This window comes from Diospyros lotus, chromosome 10, assembly GCF_014633365.1.
Source record: "Diospyros lotus cultivar Yz01 chromosome 10, ASM1463336v1, whole genome shotgun sequence".
NCBI classification, from domain to species: Eukaryota; Viridiplantae; Streptophyta; class Magnoliopsida; order Ericales; family Ebenaceae; genus Diospyros; species Diospyros lotus.
The window spans coordinates 637,465-657,513 of record NC_068347.1 but is presented as its reverse complement, the minus strand read 5'-3'; the positions used below and the strand labels follow the sequence as shown (position 1 = coordinate 657,513).

Sequence of the window (20,049 nt, the reverse complement as noted above, 5' to 3'; positions counted from 1 at the left end):
GAAGGGTTTGACATTAATCCTTAAAACATTAATTATATATATATATATATATGATTCCCAACTGTCTTTTAATTACTCTCCCCTTCGCTTTCTCTTCACTTCTACTCTTCTTGTTGCATGGACAGATGCTGCCCGGCCCAGCCCGGCCACTATATATACAGCTCAAGCTCTCAAGGGTTTGGTCATAATCTAAACTAACCAAACTACATTTATTTTGGATCCTTGTCTCCTCGATGGCTCTTCAAATGAGCTTTTCTATTGCTTTTGCCTGGACTTTCATGGCTGCAATCCTGGTCTCTGTGATGGCAATGTCCACCATCATGAAGAAGAAGAATAAGAAGAAGAAGAAGAAGGAGAGCAAAGGAACAGTGCCACCGGGCGATATGGGGCTGCCATGGTTGGGTGAAACAATGGAGTTCTGCAAAGCCCAGAAAAAGAACCAGTTGTTCGAGACGTTCGTCCAGCCCCGGGCTGAAAAATATGGCGAAATCTTCAAGACAAAGCTGTTCGGATCGCCAACAGTCGTGGTAAATGGGGCCGAAGCCAATCGCTTTGTCCTGTCGAACGAGTTCAAGTTGTTCACAAGCGCCTGGCCTTCTTCCACGGTCGAGATCATGGGGAAGGACTCGATCATGGAGCGACAAGGAGAGGCTCATCGCTGCATCCGGGGAATCGTGGCTCAGAGCCTTAGCTGTGCGGGGCTAGAGGCCATTGTCCCCAGAATATGCGAGACAATTCAGTCACACTTTGATCAGTTTTGGCAAAACAGAGATGAGATCAGGCTGCATGGGATGGCTAAACTGTTGACATTCACGATCATGTTTGAGTGCCTCCTGGGGATTAGTGTTGAGCCAGAAATGGTGGCATTGTTTGAGAGAGCCTTGGATGGGATCTTTGCTCCTCCCCTCAAGCTCCCTGGCTCCAAGTTCTCTAGAGCAAAGAAAGCCAGGCTAGAGATTGAGAAGCTTCTGGTCGGCATCGTAAGGCAGAAGAAGAAGGAGATGGAAGTGGAAGCAGGGGAGGCCAACCCAGGGGGGCTGCTACTGTCCCGGCTGGTGGCCTCGCTGATTCGAGGGGAGATTAGCGAGAAAGAGGCCGTGGACAATGTGGTTTTGCTGGTGTTTGCAGCTCATGACACAACCTCCTTCGCCATTGCAATGACATTTAGGATGCTGGCTCAAAACCCACATTGCTACTCGCTTCTCCTTCAAGGTACACTGATTCCGGTGGTTTTCTGTTTATCCATTTGTGATTCTAAATATCTAATCAGACATTCAGAGTACTCAACTGATCATCTGATATTCTGTTTCCAGAACATAATGATATAACTAGCAAGAAGAAAGCTGGTGAAAATCTAACAATGGAAGACACGAAGAAGATGAAGTATACCTGGCAAGTTGCTAGGGAAAGCATGAGGCTGTTACCTCCCATATTTGGCTCTTTCAGAAAGGCAATGGCGGACATCGAATACAAAGGATTCCTCATCCCAAAAGGCTGGAAGGTGAGATCAATTTCTAAAACCACAAGTGTTTTGAGCAAATTGAATCAGATTGACAAGTAAACGATAACAGTGTTGCACCAGAACATATTGATCTGATAACCAAGTCCTCTGTCTTGTGTCTGCCTTGCTCAGATAATGTGGACTACATATGGAACCCATCACAATGCAGACTATTTCCCCAACCCTCTGGCGTTTGACCCGACTCGGTTTGAGGATCCCATTCAACCATATGTGTTTATGCCCTTTGGTGGGGGGCCAAGGGTTTGCGCAGGCATCCAAATGGCTAAGCTGAACATCCTAATATTCGTTCATTTCGTCGTGACGCGATACAATTGGTCCCTTCGATGTCCAGATGAGCCAATCGTAGTGGACCCTGTTCCCTTTCCTTCCCGTGGAATGCCCATGGCCATTTCTCCCAAGCCATGAAATGGTCAAGAACCAGAAATGGTCAAGAACCATTGTAAAACCTGTTCTTTCAGTCTCTTATGCAGTGTACATGAATTACTATCATAAAACACAGTTTATTGAATCTGCATTCACATTACTCTGTTCTCCCCATCTTCTTGTCTTTTCTGTTATTCCAAATACTTCTATTCCGACCGAAAAATATTAAAAACTAGAAAATCAATGTTTTGTCAGTTTCAAAAACACCGTCTTTTGCTGAAACTTTAGAGGAATCATTAATGCTCACAACTGTCTTCTTCCAATTTCCAAACAGTCCCACTGTTAAGAACTAAGAAGATAAAGACAAGAAGAAATTAAAGATCAAACCAACCAGTCAATGCTTGACCTCTGAAGATGATTCAAAAACCAAAGATTTGAAAGGAAAGGAAGCAAATAATGATCAAATTCCATTCTGCACCTACCATTCAGCTTCACCATGTGCATGTCACCCACCATTCTTCCCCTTCTTGTCCTTTGCCCCTCGTCCTCCAAAGCCTCCCAAGCTGACGTTGTGATTATTCTTTCATGGCTGTCTGTACATCTCTCCGATATTGACTTAAAATTTTTCCCAATTCCATCATCTCAGAGCGTTCAAGATCTAGTTATAGAAAGACGCACAGTGATTCTTCACTGTCCTCTGGCTCGGCTTTGCACGCGAACAAATGGATGAATTTGAAAATGATCCCATCCCGGAGGGATTCCACGAAGCAGAGCCCAAAGCTTCAGGCGATCAGAGCCCTGTTTCTGTGAAGGAAGCCGATGACGGCAATCAGAGAAAGAGCGATCAAGAACCGGCCTCAGATTCAGCCGCTGAAACTGAGCCGGCGGTGCCATTATCCGAAGGCTCCACTGAAGCTGCCAAGGAACCAACAGTTGAAGTTGATGTCACTACGGAAAGCAAAGCCGAGCAGGCCTTGGATGGTGGCATCAATGGAGTTTCCCCTGCTGCAAACGATTCAATTTCGGTGCCAAAAGAGGCCAATTCATTCCCTGAGGCTGACAATGGGGTTTCCTCCTTTGACAAGGAGCCGAATAAGAACAACGGGGACTCTTCGGTTGTGACAACAGAGCCAACCATGGTGCCAGATTCAGCCGGCGCTGGCTCTGCTGATCCTGCTCAGAAACAAGCCGTCGAAAATGCTTCGCAGCCGGCAGAGGCTGGTAGTGTTGTTGTCGATGCTGGGTTACAAGCTTCTGGAGGAAGCACAGAAGATGAGGTAGGTAACCGGGACCCTGCTTTCTTCTTCTTCTTGTGTTCATGTGTGCTTTGAATGTGCATTAAGCAGAACTGACCCACCCTTCTCTCTATTGTTTTTGGGAAGCCATTCATGGCTGTGACAGGGATCCTTGCGCAGCGGACATCTTGGTGGGGCTGCTGTGGATTGTTTCATATTCTGAGACGTTCAGATGATTGAGGTAAATGAACCTCTAATTCTCAACCCCTTTGGAGCCGCCTTCTTGACTATCGACAATTGTTAGGAATGGGGCAATGGATTAAGACAATTCCATTATTCAGGAATTAAAAAGAGGGTGAATTGGTCATGTGTATTCATACATAGTGATTATGAATGCATTGCAGTTAGTAGATGTCTATTCTCCAACACATGATTATCATATACTTTCAGTTTGGGAATTCTGTTAGATACGAAGGTAATCACGGGTAGTTAGTTAAAACTATACAAGGTTATAAAAGATTGTATTTTGCACCTTCACCCACAGATTGGACGAAGGAGATCAGTGTATAAACCAACTGATCCGTCCTGGATTGGGGCATGGAGAAGTTAATGAGAATTACTCTCTTTCTCCCTAGAGAGTAACTCTCTCTCTCTCTCTCTCTCTCTCTCTGTTCTTCTACTGTGTCTTGCACCCTCTAATTCAAAGAGTTACTTGTAGATCAACTATTGTCGAAAGGATCTCAAATTATGTTACATGGAAACATTTCAGATGAGCTGTATTCTCATTTACGAAACATTTCTTATTCTCGTTTTAGATCCTATTTATGCTTATTTTTTTTAAAAGAATGTTCATTTCTAAATTTTCGTTTCCTATTAAAAAAATTTCCCGTTTCCGTTTCCGTGCAATATAGACCTCAAGCACCAACAAAATAATTGACAATAATATTGAGATTAGGATTATATTGAGGAATATAATCCTCAAAGGGACAGGGTTGTATTATCACTTTGTTTTCTTATTGAAAGGCTTGTATTGTAGCTGAATATGAATTATTGTAAGGCTTATCCTTCATAGACTCACTGTTCAATTTATATGATTTTCAGGTAAACAAAAGGGAGCCTTAAATTGGGAAATGGGCGCTTTGGGATTGAGAGCTCCTATTAAGATTGGTTTTCTGATTTTATTTATTTTTATTTGCCAATGGGACTCCTTTCAAGTTAATTTGTGAATTATTTTTTGTTTGGATGATTTTTAGGGAAACAATTGACCAGGTTGAGATTGTTTTGAATAAAGTTGTTGGGCCATTACATATACACATGTATATGTGTGTGAATTGATTCGTCTAACACCTCCAACCTTGATTTTATTTATTAGGTGAATTTAATTACATAAACTTTAACTTATTAATCATTTTTATCTATAATTATATTTCCTCTAGAACAATTAATTATAAGTTCCAACTGATTATGCGTAACAGTGTCACCCATTAAAAAAAAAAAAAATTAGCCTTCGTATGCATCTATTGCCAAAACTTATTTCATTTGATCTTATGAGTTCTTCTACAAGGCCAGATAAATTGACAAACAAACTTACAGAATAAAAGATAAAAGATTAAAATGTCATTACCCACATTACATTAAAAAAAGTACAGTGCAATGTGGACGAAGCCATTTTAATTTTTTAGTCCCTATTCTATTAGTTTGTCTGTCTGATTCTCAAGAATTTTCCTCTATTTTGTCACATAAACCTTTATTGCTCGCATTTTTATATAATCATATTATTTTTTTTCTTTTTCGTAATGCAAACTGCTACATTCAAGATCCACCACATAATAGGCAGAGCTCTGCAGGAGCCCCAAGAGGCATTCAATGCCTACACAAACCCCACCAAATACTGATGGGGAGAGCACCGTACCAACCACACATGGCTCCACCATGAGTTATGATTAGAGGTGAAATGCCACTTTAACCCAGAGCTAACTGGTTCTAGTCGAAACACGTTGAAGTGCAACAATTAACTGAACATCTAAGGGTAAAGCACTATTTATGAGCAGGTTGCAAGAGTCGTTGAAGTGCAACAATTAACTGAACATCTAAGGGTAAGGCACTATTTATGAGCAAGTTGCAAGAGTCGTGAGTAATGGTAAGGCACTATTTATGAGCAAGTTGCAAGGGTCGTACCAACTCAAGACAAACTTTAAATACTAAATATAACTTCAAAATAACAGAGGTCAAGGTTAGTCAATGAGACAACGGGAGATAAGCTTCATTGTCAAGAGAGAACAACTCAGATCACCACACATCATGGCAGGCATAAGCTCCCAAGAATCTGAATCTAACTAAAAAATGTCTTTCACATTTTGTCAACGAGACTCGAACCTACACTAGACAAACTCCAAAAACGCAACAAAGACCAACTTAGACATCCCCAAGGGTTTGGTAACTTTACTATCTTAATGCACATAAATTTTGAAAAACATGAAAAGGAAACTTTATTTCCCCCCCAATACAGTTCAAGTTTTTGCATCAATAAAATCAAAGAAACCATTCTGTGGAATGGTCTTACTACCCTATAAAATGATTGATCTCAAGCAAGTACGTTGTTTTGCTCCTTATGATGATTCAAGTTTTGAGGGAATTTCTTGCATTGTTGAGATCCTAGGGCAATTCTGGTTGAACCATCAATACTCCACTAGCTTTTGCATGCTAAAAGCAGAAGAAAAAGGAAAGGAGCGGGCAGCTTCACAACTTATAAAAGGCAAGATCATTATAAATAATCCACCAAGGCATGGAAGGGAAAGATTTTATAAGTTCAAAGGCAACAAAACAACTCTGAGGCAGACCCATATGACAGTTTTTCTCAAGGGAAGGAACGTTGTGTTACATGCCTTCCTCTTTCACTTTCCCGAAAACACTTCAAAGCAGACCTTCCAACCTGTGAAAATGGCAAACTGAAACCTCTTCAGAAACACTTCAGATTTGAAGAGCATCAGCTATGGAGCCTGCAAGGCTCAATACTTCGAAAGGTGCCTTATTTTCAATCGCTTTCACAGTAAGAGGGCACGAATCTGTGATCCAAAAGTAAGCGAAGGCCTCTTTTGTGCCTGCTGAACCTATAGCATTAATGGTGATGAGGAACAAATAAGTGGAAAGTGAAACGAAATAAATCAGAATATCAGGGTGATTACCCTCTTTCTTGTGAACAAACCGCTCCCATGAGCGCTTGGGGAATACGCCATGGGTCACATAAGCACTCACTTTTGCTGCACCATGATCTGCCAAAACTTTCTGGTAGAACCAAAAATGTGGTGAGAGAAAAAGGGAAGGGAAAACAAAAGAAAAGCAATCTTGTTCTACAACCAGTCAATGACAATTTTATACTGTTAATTCTATCTTGTGGCATAGATAATGGGTGGTGATTGCATGAACAAAGCAATAAAGTTGAGGATGAATGTTAATTTTATGACAAACATCTATACACATGACAAGGATAAAACCATCTAGAGCTTGCAGCCTAAGATACTGGAGTCTCTTTCAATTAACCAGGATCACCAACACCGCAGCCAACTTTATGCTGTTTCACATTTTTTACATCCAACCATCAAGTGCCATATAAGCAAAGATTCCCCCCTATTACAAGGATGAACAAGAAGGCACTCATGAAAACTGTTTTTATATTCATGCATGCCATATGAGCAAAGATTAAATAAAACCAGATTACACAGTGAAACACAGTTAAGCAAAGGCTTCCCCCACCCAAATCTAAGATCCTTCGACACCCACTAATTCATTGTAACAAGATTTCCTGTAGATCAACCACTACTTCATCACAGAACAGAGAATAGTCTATCAAATAAAGATGCAAGAAACTGTAACGCCACATAAACCACCCCAAAACATACTGTTCACAAAAAAAAAAAAAAAGCTCTGATGTATTGAACGACTGGACCACTGTACCTTTGAATCACAGCCAAGCCACAAAATCCTCAGACCTTATGGTAGCCGCTTTCACAAAACTACCAGTGCAAACATTGCCTTCTCTAGGTGTATGTAGAAAGAAAACAGATGGCAATAATTTTGATAACGTTCCAATCTTATGGAATGTCTCCCAGAATTTCCATGGATTAGCTGACCCTGCCCCCAAATGTAGTCATCTAACCACATTTAGAGAATTAGTCTATTAGATTCAACTACTGTTGGGAAATCCTTTGCATAGTCCGACAGCTCTAAAGCCTCAAAAACAGCTAATAGCTCTGCTTCATTTAAGTGCCTTTACCTCTTAATCTCAGCCAGTTCACTAAACTTTGTCTTTTGTCAAATAAATTCATTTTTCCACTATACTTGAAGCAGTTGTTCTTAGTTGCATTAAATTCTCACATTGATAAAAAGTCCTTACAAAAATGAATTTATGTGGGAAATGAATTAATGCTAATCTCCATTCAAGTTTAGTAAATGTTAAAATTATGCAAGTCGTGAACCACATTAGCTGTAAACTTTCACAATCATTTATAACTCCGCATGGTTTATCAGTTTGTCACTCAAGCAAGCATTTGACTTTAGTTGCTACAGTTTGAGTTTGAGTCTCCAATGAGACCTTGTGCTTCCTTTTGTTCCTCTTGTTTGTGTGCATGGTGCATTTTTTGTGTCCTGGGGGAGGTTGGATCCAATTACCCATTACGTGCAGGCATTTGATCCAATTACCCAGTACATCAGGGATTAAATGTTTAGGTTTGTAACCAAACTCCACATCCACAATGAACTAAGTTACTCAGTCCTGTGATCATAGAAGTTTACTTCTACCACTACTTTTAAGGATGTCAGACATTTGATAAGCCAACTGGCTAGCAACAAATTATTATATAGCTCTGAGACGGATGATGGGCATGTTAAAGAACGGCAAATAACTGCATTCAATAAGTTCATAACTTACATTGCAAGACAAGAATCCTTGATGACCATTTTCATGGAAAACATTAAATTACATTCCAACAACCATTTATTGCCTTGGCCAAAAGGGCTTAATGTGAAGCCAAAAGATTTGGATCAGACGAGATGAGAAACTTAAGTTACGAAAAGGTAGCCTCGACTCAAACATTAGCTTAAATATTCTTTCAATGTATGATGAGAGCTCATGCCACAGAGAGAGAGAGAGAGAGAGAGAGAGAGTGTTTTCTTTCACTGGCTTATCACTTCAGACATAGCAACATATTTTCAAATGCTATTAAGTCTCAAATTATGTGCAAAAATATGCATGTTAAATGGATATAGATGTAGGTCTTACGAGAATATGGAAAGGCTTGATCCTAGACCGACAGGAGAAAGATGGGTAGGGTTTTACTTGATAGGAAATACCTGGCACTCAATTAGGGTACCTCCAGATTGTACCAAATCATCAACAATGACAACATGACAACCAGTAGGATTACCCTCTTTCAGCCGCACTATCCGTTTATCACCTTCACGAACTTTTGTGCATATTACCTGCCCTTGGAGAAATAGAATATGAGAAGAACTAAGACAATATAAGAAGATGGTTACAAAATTTCAGTGCGGTCTGTAATTATAAATATGCTTACCATTGGAAAATGATCCAATTGCTTGTGGAACCGTTTCCAAGCACCATCATCAGGAAATGCAATAACTATCTAAAAGAAAACATCAGGGAATGCAATAACTGGATAAGAGATCATGGAAGTGATAAGAAGTAACAAATTGGCCGGAAAAAGAAATTGAAATCCTTGCAGGAAATTTGCTTCCAGACATGCCGCAGAATCATTTACAATCCTAAAAGAAACTATATTGTGAGGGAAAGCCAAAATACATACATTATCAGATTCGGGAAGCTGGTGAAGACGTTGCTTCAACAGAGGAATACCGGTTTCAAAACAAGGCAAAACATGGTCCCCAAAATAAAATCTTTCCTGCAAAAATGCAAAGAAAAAGAGATATAGGCATACTCCAAACTGGAGACCAAGAAAGAGAGAATACAATATCCTTAACAGAGGCCTTGTGCTAACAGAAGAGTCTCAGACTACAGCCAGGGACATGTTTCTGAATGGTGAAGACCATTTAAAAGCAACACATACAGAGAAATGAATGAGAAGACATTTGAGACTAGTAACTCAATAAGTAGGTGTAATAAGCAAAGCAGGTGCTTATATTGGTCAGCAGCATATAACTCTCACACAATCTTCACAAATCAAAAGTTTACCTACCTAATAAGCCATGTGTTTTAAGATAAACTCTAGGTAGCTGTTAGTAGAAGTAGAAGTAGTAGAAGCTAACACATTTAGAACCTGGAACAATAAGTGCTGAATGGTATCATTATATTTTTACTTCTCCTTAGATCAGAGATCAAACAGATTTATTATTATTATTATTTATTTTTATTTTTTTTTTTGGGGGGGGGGGTGTTCGCAATCAAATCTATTCAGGTAAGAAAGATATAATGGGCATAAGTAGATGCAAATTACCTTCAAATAGCTAAGCTAAACAAGCAGATTCATGGACAAAATTAGAGCAGGTACAGTAGTCTCAGTGAGGACACAACATATACCTGCATAAGCTTCCCTGATTTCTTGAAGTAATGGCTCTTGAATTTATGCATGCTCTTGAAATAGTCTCCCATAAGTTAGCCAAAACCATATCAACATCACAGCCTAAATCCCACTTGGTCGGGTTGGCTACATGAATGCTAACTCTCAAATCTATGTTTAAAGATTCATGCTTCAAGATCTGATGATTTTTCCACAGCAGTTGACTACCTAAAGTATCCCTCCTGCATTATCCATGTTGGGACCGGTTTTGATAACCTGGCATTCATCTACCTGTCTAACCTTACACTCTCATCATCGCATTTGTTACTTACTACACTACTAACGGTAATATTCAGACCACCAGGTATACTGTTCAGCATGCCAAACAGCAAATAGATTTTCTTCTTAGTTCTTCCCCAAGAGAAAAAAGAGGTCAAATATGAACTTAAAACAAATTTGTACTGCTGGGAAGCATATACAGGATCTCCATAATCTTTTTTCTTGTCATTGAAAAAACTGAAAATAAAAATGAAAGCAGACTAATAACATGATGGAGTTGTTAACACATAGCACACACAGCATAATTGCATCAACAATATAGAAGTCAACCTGCAAGGCGTGTATGTCATAGATGACTAAACTTGTTGGACCTCCCCTTGAAATGGGAATATTTGACAGAATTCTTGCCATGGTAAATGCAGTTGCCACATCTCCTTCCTCTTCCATACGTTCAAATGAACCAGTTGGAAAGAAAGGTAATACCAATGTGAAAGATGCAACAAATAGCCTTGGAAGAGCAAAAATGACGGAAAGCTGTTCAAAAATCACTCCTGGGGAGCTGAAAGATGCTAGAAAGGCAACATGTTGCCCTCGGATGTCTTGTGCATTGTTAATGAAAAGGTTTGGAAATCCATCATCGAAACTCCTGATATTTGCAGAAGGTATGTGATTATCCCTTGCAAAAACAACTCTTACAGAAAATTGCACTTATTTAACTCATAAAACAAGTTCAAAAGAATTTCAAAAAGATGTGTGTGTTTGGGGGGGGGGGGGGGGGGGGGGGGGGGGTATCAAAGGGAAAGTTAGAAAAACACGACCACTTCATTCAGTAGAAATGAATAATAATGAACAGAAATTAAAATAAACAGAAAGAAATAGAGGAATTATTGTTTTGGAGAACCAGCATCAACTGTTCTATAAATTATCAACACAGTAGGCAGTTGACATTACACTTCCAGGCCTAACTCAAATCTTCTATGCAACTCCAATTCAATACCAAGTCTAGTTGGTGTTTCAAGCCCAATTTCAATATTCTATTCACCCCAATACCAAGTGTAAAGGAGCATCATTTCTTCAAGCTTATATCAAATATGCATTGTGCCATTATGGTGTGTCTATCTGAGGATATTTCATGTTATGAAAAAGTTGATATAGTTCTACAAGCATGTATAAGATTTTCCATCAGAGAACAGATAAAGAGCAAACTAAGGGAAATTAGGCTGTAAGGTATTTGCAGAAGATGAGCTCATTATAATATCCACTCATGAGATTATCTCTTTATAATTGAAGAGAGGAGGGTCCGCAAGTGAATAAGGTAAGGCACAGAAATATGAAACCCAGCAGCTCAGGCTGAAATTCCCTGATAAAAGGATTCAAGTGCAAATCACACTATGTTAATATTCAAACAAAAAAATATATATTTTGTTTTAGCAAGTCTAAGAGATAAGTATGATATGAACTGTAAGAGCCTTACAAAAGATAAGACCATATTTCTGCGAATATTTGATTGCACCAAACCAAACCAAACCACTTTCAAAATAACAAGCTAGAAAAAAAAAAAAACCTACAACTATAAGATTACTAATAAACTCCATTGTCTATAATCTTCACTAGTTATCAATCATCTTCATCTTCAAGTTCAAGAGTATCATCATCTTCTTTGTTTTCAAAGATAACCAAATCAAACGAATATTTGATTAAAACACACATGCAGACGAAGTCGCACGAATTGGATGAATCGGACGAATCGTGCTATTCATGTGATTCACGGTCGATTTGTCCGATTCATAATTGATTCTAAGGGATTTTCGATTCACCCTATAAATTCGACTTGATTTCTATATGAATCGAGTCGAATCGTACGATCCGAATCGTGAATCGTACGATTCTAAGGAATTTTAGATTCACCCTATAAATTCGACTTGATTTTTATATGAATCGAGTCGAATCGTACGATTCAAATCATGAATCGTAAGATTCTAACAACAGTTATCCCCACTGCTCTCTAAATTCCAAGAAACTCTCTAAGAATATGACACCACCTCTTTATGACATAATACACCCCTTGCTGTAATCCTATAGATGTTTCAATGGCTAATGGCACCACTTCTCCAGCCAAAGGACAGGGAACAATTGATATATCTGGTTTAAAACTCAAATCAGTCTTGCATGTACCCGGTTTAAGATACAATTTACTGTCAGTCCATAAGATTACAAAAGATATGAATTGTTGTGTGATCTTTTTTCCTTCATATTGCTTATTTCAGGACCAAATATCAAGAAGGATGATTGGCAATGCTAAGGCTAAGGATGGACTTTACTACTTGATTGCAGATAGGGTTCCTTCTTCCACAAATAAGGCTGGTTTGACAACCACAACTGATGCCAAGTTGTTATTATGGCATAATCGTTTAGGTCACCCAAGTTTTCCTTATCTTAAATTCTTGTATCCGCATTTTTTCATCAATAAAAATCAAAGTTTACCATGTGAACAGTGTATCATGGCCAGTGTTCTAAAACGCACTAAGCGCTAGTCGGGAACCAAGCTGGGGCCTAGCGCCTAGGGGGCCTAGGCAGGCTTAGGAAAACTGTTGATTTTTTTTATTTTTTTTTTACTTTGTGATGTATCTTGATGTTATTTTCAATTAAATTAAAGTTGAAATGGCATGAAAATATATATATCTAACATATATATATTAGATATATATCTAACATATAAATAGAAAAGAAAAAATATATATAGATCTAACATATAAATAGAAATAGAAAAATATATATATCTAATATATTTAACATATAAATAGAAAAGAAAATATATATATCTAACATATAAATAGAAAAAAAAATTAAATAACATAATAAACCCTAATAGCTAACACCTGCAACGTGAGAGAGAGAGGGGGGGGGGGGGGTCGGAAGCAGAAGCGGAAGCATAGATGGAGCTTGACGGCGGGTGGCAGCATTAGGACGGAACTTGACGGCATAAAGGTGGTGAGGAGGTCGCGATGGAGCTGGAGGCAGCAAGGAGGTACCGACGACATTAAGGGCAACAGCGGCCTTGGGCTGAGAGGAGTATGAGAGGGCAAGATGGCTGAGAGGAGTAAGAGAGGCTTCAAAATCAACGAAAGGTAAGATTTAAACCCAAAAATTAGGTGTCCCAAGCGACTAGGCGCCGCCGCCGCCCGATTAATCAGGCCAGTGCCTAAAGGGGCTGACTAGGCCATATTCGGGGCGGCCCGCCTCATCGGCACCTAGGCGACTGCCTAAGCCAATTTTTAGAACACTGACCATGGCCAAACAATCCCATTCTCCACATCCAATTAGACCCTATAAGCCATATAAACCATTCCACTTAATTCATAGTGATATTTGGGGACCATCTAAAAACCCTAATATTTCTGGTTCTAAATGGTTTATAACCTTCATTGATGACCATTCTAGGGCTTGTTGAGTATACCTTATGAGGGAAAAATCATAAGCTTATAACATCTTCAAGAATTTTCACAAACTCATCTTGAATATGTTTCAAACCTCTATCCAAATTTTTCGAACTGATAATGGTCGAGAATATTTCTCTCATGACCTTACCAATTATCTATCCAAACATGGCATCCTACATCAAAGCTCTTGTCCATACACACCACAACAAAACGGTGTGGCTAAAAGAAAAAATCGCCATCTACTTGAAGTGGCTCGAGCTATGATGTTCACTACCCATGTCCCACATTTCTATTGGGAGGAAGCAGTCCTTATAGCTGCATATTTAATCAATAGACTGCCCTCAAAAACCCTCCAGTCTCAGACCCCCCTAACTGTCCTTTGCTCTCTCTACCCAAATACTAGCTTTTTTCACTCTCTTCCTCCAAGAACTTTTGGCTGCACTGTGTATGTTCACAACAACCACCTCAACCGTACCAAATTGGATCCCAAGGCACTCCAATGTATCTTCATTGGGTACTCTTCCTCCCAAAAAAGATACAAATGCTATAACCCTCTCAAACGACAAGTCTTGGTTTCCACCGATGTTACATTCTATGAAGACCACCGTTTTTATACCTCTCCAATTTCAGTCCCTGAGGCTCCTGCCTCTTTGCAGCCTACTCCTCTTCTTCCTCCTCTTGATTCCCATATGCTCTCAAGGGGGAGAATCTTTACCTCCTGCTAGTACTGATAGCATAATATCAGATCATCCAAGATCTTGCCCTATTTCTCCTAATCTGTCATCCCAATTACAGCCAGAAATTGCTGAAACTCATGCTCCTAGTCCATCTCCAGCTGCTAAACACTGAAAATCCAGCTAAACACTATGAAAACCCTCTGCAGGTATATACTAGACGTCCTAAAGGCCACTCTGATGCTCAGCAAAACCAATCATCGCTTCCAGATGCTGGTTTATCAGAAAACAGCAATGCAAATGACTCTATCATCAGTGATAATTTGGACTGGGCAATGCCGATTGCTCTAAGGAAAGGTGTAATATCATGTGTCAAGTATCCTATGTCTAACCACTTGACTTATGCTAAATTATCCCCTCAGTACAAAGGATTTGTTGCAAGGATTGATAGTATTGCAGTTCCAAAGAATATTCAAGAGGCTATGAATGATCCTAAGTGAAGAGCTGCAGCTATAGAGGAGATGAGTGCTTTGGTGAAAAATAACACGTGGGAAATTACTAAACTACCCTCAGACAAAAGGGTAGTTGATTGTAGGTGGGTATTCACAGTAAAACATAATGCAAATGGAAGTGTTGAAAGATACAAGGCAATGTTGGTTGCACAAGGGCTTACACAAACATATGGGATTGACTATGAGGAGACATTTGCTCCTGTAGCCAAACTCAACTAATTCGGGTATTAATTTCCCTTGTTGTTAATCTTGATTGGCCTTTACTTCAATTTGATATTAAAAATGCTTTTTTGAATGGTGATTTAGATGAGGAGATATATATGAGAATTCTCCCAATATTTCAACAAGAAATTGGTAGTGGAAATGTGTGCAAATTGAAGAAATCCCTATATGGATTAAGGCAATCTCCAAGGGCTTGGTTCAAAAAATTTAGCATGACTCTCAATCGTCTGGGATACAAACAAGCTCAAGCTAACCACACCCTATTTTTAAAATCCACAAGAAAAGGAAAAATTGCCATATTAATTGTTTATGTTGATGACATTATTGTAACAGGAGATGACTTGCAAGAAATTGAAGACTTGAATAAGCAATTGAGAATTGAATTTGAAGTGAAGGACCTAGGAGTCATGAGATTCTTCCTAGGAATGGAAGTGGCTAGGAGTAAGAAAGGGCTATTCATCTCTCAAAGGAAGTAAATATTGGATTTGCTAAAGGAGACCGTGATGTTAGCATGTAGACCAACTGGTACTCCCTTAGAAAAGGGCTGGAATGTTGAAGAAAAAGACACTCCTGTTGAAAAAGAAAGGTACCAAAAGTTGGTCGGTAGATTAATTTATTTATCACTTACAAGGCCAGACATAGCCTATACAGCCTATGTGATAAGTCAATACATGCATTCGCCTACTCAAAAGCACATGAATGCAGTGTTTCACGTTCTAAGATACCTCAAGGGAACGCCTAGGAAGGGACTGATGTTTCAAAAGACTAATGAAAGAGGAATTGAATGTTTTGTGGATGCTGATTGGGTTGGTTCTCGCAAAGATAGCAAGTCCACTTTAGGTTACTGCACCAAGTTGTGGGGTAATGTGGTTACTTGGAGGAGTAAAAAGCAATCCATGGTAGCTCGCAGCAGTGCTGAGGCCAAATTCCGTGCCATTGCTCTAGGAATATGTGAAGTAATTTGGTTGGAAAGGATGATGCAAGACTTAGGAATACCTTTATCTCAACCAACAAAAGTATATAGTAATAGCAAATCTGTTATCAGTATTGTGAAGAATTCAATTCAGCATGATCGAATGAAACATGTAAGGATTGATAGGCATTTTATAAAGAGGGAAATCGAGGAAGGAGAAATCAACTTATCCTATACTCCTTGCAAGATCAGGGTTCGAGTTACTAATTGGCAAGTTGGGAATGACTTGCATCTATTCTCTAGCTTGAGGGGGAGTGCTGGAGAACTCGACAATTCAAAATTAAAAAAGGAGGTTGTGAAGATTATTAAGAAGTTGATAGATAAATCCTTAAGTTTAAACGTTGCATTTTAGATTTGTAAATATTGTTGTAGTTTGATTTATTTCCTAAGTTTTAGGAGATAATTCCTAGAAAATAGATAGCTTATCTTCTCCTAAATTATAGGAGAAAGATTAGGAACCGGATTGTATATATTCTCACACTCATACATGGAATATTATTCAAGTTTTTCAGTTATTCACAACTTGTTTTAGTATAGATCAAGATTTTTGTTGTAAATCTCATTATAGGCCTTCTACCAGGCAACTTGATTATCAAAAAATATTGTGACAGCTGCCATTGAGTTGTTCCAAAATCGTATATCTGCCAATCTATTTTCTAGCCACTCTGCCTCTTTTTCAGCTAATGATAAATCCATAAGTTCCAATTCCATAGAGGAATGTGCAATGCAAGTCTGCTTCTTAGACTTCCATGGAATATCACCTGTAGCCAATTAAAAAGTTCATGCACCTATTGACTTCCCATCATCTTGCATCATCCAAAGATGAATTCCAAGTGGCATCAGTATACCCTTCAAGTACAATTGGAAACTTTCCGTAATGCAGTCTACAGTTCAAAGTACCTTTTACGTATCTAAGAATTCTAGTAAGAGCAGTCCAATGTGAATTTTAAGTATCATTAATATATCAGCATAATTCACTAACCACATAGCCTATATCTAGTCTTCAGCACTGCATAAGATACATGAGGCTGGCAACAATTTGAGAGTATATAAGTTGATAAACAAGTTGACCTTTATACCATATTAACTTGACACTTGAGACATAATGAGGCAGGAGGATATTCTTTGATTTAATTTTTATTTTTCTTATTCATTTAGCATATGGTTAGCATTTATATTATTATCTTGAGCAAGTAGTCATGTAACTAGAATGTGACTTTTAAGATAGACGGATGGCAAAGCATAGAAGACTTGATCAACAGTTGAGATTTATTGCCTCTATAACCCTAGTATAAATAGTCTTGAAACATTTTGTTGGCAGCCCTTTTTATTCTAATTGAACTTTTGAAGTTTTCCTAAATCCTAACTTCCATATACTTGTTCCCGCTTTGATCTTAGACTGCTTTTAGTTCAATTTCTGCACATGTAATGCTGTTTCTTCATCTCTCACTATGGCACTATGGCAGAGTGTTATCAGAGTGAAACAGACCGCAGTTGTATTTCTCAATGGTTGAACATGCTAGAGGAAGTGGAAGAGGCAATCAACCCCAGCAAAAACAATTCCATAAAATGCACATTTTCATCTGAAAATCAGACATTTTCCTGAAAAAAAAGGGGAAAAAAATTCTTATTCAAACCTGCTAGGCCACAAATTTTTCGCAGATAATACAGAACAGTCATTATTATCATGTTCACAAAACAAGAAGCACGAACCTCCAGGTGGAAATAAGAACACCCGTTTCGCTTTTTTACGAGAGAAAGCAGGTCTTAACAGTTGCAACATGTTTGGAACTCGGGATTCATGGAATGAAAAGGAAAGAAAGAAACGAACTTAGTAAAAATCATTTCTTTGGTCGCACTAAAAACGTAGGGAAAAGAAGAATTGATCTTTTGGTTTGATCTTCCAATGGCAGTAATTTAATTTTCTTTTCATTAAGTCCCAATCTTGGCTCCAAGTAGCAATAATCAAAGAAAGTCAACCAATCAGAATGAATGGGACACAAGAAAACACAAATAATAATTCTCTAGTTGATATATATATATATATATAATACACATACACACTCACACACAGTGAGAGATTGATAGAGTGGGAGAAGGAACCTCCAGTTGATGGATTGAAGCTTAATAAGGTGGGATTGCTCAGCGACTTTCTGAGCAAGCGCCTCAGACTCCACACAGTAGAAGAGAAACACCTCTTTCTTCATTCTTCCTCTCTCCACTACACTCCACACAGACGCAGCTTCTTCTCTAAGCTATGGCGCTCGCTCTGGCAGGGGCTTTACCAGTGCTGGGAGAGACAGAATCTATGTTCTTTTAGGTATTAGGTCAGGTCGAGTGAATGAGAATATGTTGTACCAGTTGTGTCCAAACATTCCATCGGGATATGCTTAGTCCAGCTGCCAAACATAGCCTCAGCCCCTATTGATAAAACATAAAGGGAAATTCTATCCACGGTGAAATTACTCTTCACGGCCCATACCATACAAAATGCTTCGTTAATTTTAAAATTTTCATTTTAGCCCCACTGCCCATAACAGAGAGGAGAGAGAGAGAGAGTGGGTCAATTGTCTTGGCCAACCCACACACACATATATATATATACACACATTCACACACACATGAAAACTATGGCAAATAAAGAAAGAAAAAGAGAGAGAGAGAGTGAGTCAGCCCACACACACATATATATATATACACAAACACACATATATATATACACACACACACATATATATATACACACATGTATGGTCGCGGCCATGGAACCTAGCCATGGCAGCACTCAGGGAACCCAGCGTTCCTCAACTCAGGGCGATGGTGGAGGCATTGTGGCTAACAAAGGCAGCGATACTGCCATCGTCGCCGGGGTGGGGAGGGGTCGAGGCAGAGGTTTTAGAAACCTCCGTACCTCATTATGCAGGAGTTTCAACAACCCCCGCATCGCGAGGTGCAGGGGAGGTTTGAGAAACCCCCGCACCGTGAGGTATGGGGGTTTCTGAAACCTCCATGCACATGGCCGCACACATGTTCTGTGTGTGTATATATATGTGTGTGTGGGTTGGCCATGGCAGTCGACCCACTCTCTCTCTCTCTCTCTCTCTCTTTCTTATGCTACAGCTCGCTGTTATTGTATAGAGAGTGAGAGCGAGAGTGTGGGGAGGGGGCTAATGACGATGGGTCGACAGCTATGGCTGCCGCCCATGTGTGTATATATATATACGTATGTGTGTATGGTGTGGGAGAGAAAGAGAGGGTTGTGGGGTTAAATTAGAAATTTTAAAATTAATGGAGAATTTTGTATGGTATAAGCTGTGAAGAGCAATTTCACGGGTTACGGATAGAATTTCTCAAACATAAAAGGTAAAAAGAGTAAAAATTACACCACTAAACAACAAAAATTCCCTTAAAGTTATTAATCATGTATCACCTTTTTTTTTTTTTTTGTTATTAGAAAATAAGTGTTAAATCTTTCCAAATATCAAAATGTCTAGCGAGTATGTGTCTTTTCAATCTCTAAGAGATTGTGTTCTCTTATAAGTAAGTACGTCTTTTCAATTTTCGAAAGACCATGTTCTCTTGAAGATATGTAATTTTAAATTTTATTTTTAGGTTATTTTCTAGCCTCACTTTCTTATCATAAAGAAAATAATTTTAGAATTAGAACCCTTACTTAGAAGTATATATCACAAAACTCCTTTGATCCATCAAACATTACTAAGACTTGAGTCAATGCTAGTTTATTTTTTAAGCTCTTAGAAACTCTCATTATACACTTACTAATCCACTCGAACTTGATTTATTTTTACGTAATTGTATTATTATCTTAAAAACAATTAAAATAAATCTTCTATAATATCTACTAACCTTAAATAACTCTTTACCTTAGCAATAATATTCTTAGGTTGCCATCAATCCATGATCATCTCTATCTTGGATTGGTTCAATAAAGCTCCTATCCTAATTTACCTCCCCTTCCCCCAACACGACACTCACCATTAATTGGTCGAATAATTCGTCAATCCATAATAATAGGTATTTGTTTTTCACTATCACATGACTCAACCATCAATAACCAATTAAAATAGTTTCAAGTTGCTATCTTTCTTCTTAACAAACAACATTAATGTTTCCTATAAATTAATTATATAACTTACTATGGATATTTAAAATATCTTTTAATTCTTTGATTTTGAAACTATCAATTTATTCTAAATAGATTCTTCCAAAATTGTACGGAAGAGATAAAAGTTAGGAAGGAGAGAGCAAAGGGTTAAAATTTGAGGCTTGAAGCTT

At 38.6% G+C, this 20,049-nt stretch overlaps 2 protein-coding genes across 2 annotated transcripts; one reads left to right on the top strand and one right to left on the bottom strand.

Annotated features, from left to right (window-relative positions):
* Positions 1-101: 101 nt before the first annotated feature.
* On the top strand, positions 102-4,431 carry LOC127811373 (taxadiene 5-alpha hydroxylase-like). The gene is made up of 5 exons (XM_052351163.1): positions 102-1,212; positions 1,314-1,501; positions 1,634-3,162; positions 3,268-3,361; positions 4,222-4,431. The coding sequence occupies exons 1-3, from the start codon at positions 234-236 to the stop codon at positions 1,925-1,927; spliced, it is 1,461 nt and encodes a 486-aa protein (XP_052207123.1). The 5' UTR covers positions 102-233; the 3' UTR covers positions 1,928-3,162; positions 3,268-3,361; positions 4,222-4,431.
* A 1,359-nt stretch (positions 4,432-5,790) lies between these two features.
* Positions 5,791-18,084, bottom strand: LOC127811375 (ribose-phosphate pyrophosphokinase 4). Its single transcript, XM_052351166.1, has 7 exons — positions 17,857-18,084; positions 10,263-10,578; positions 8,943-9,038; positions 8,694-8,762; positions 8,470-8,598; positions 6,306-6,405; positions 5,791-6,230 (listed from the first exon to the last, which is right to left on the bottom strand). The coding sequence occupies exons 1-7, from the start codon at positions 17,958-17,960 to the stop codon at positions 6,091-6,093; spliced, it is 954 nt and encodes a 317-aa protein (XP_052207126.1). The 5' UTR covers positions 17,961-18,084; the 3' UTR covers positions 5,791-6,090.
* Positions 18,085-20,049: the final 1,965 nt, after the last annotated feature.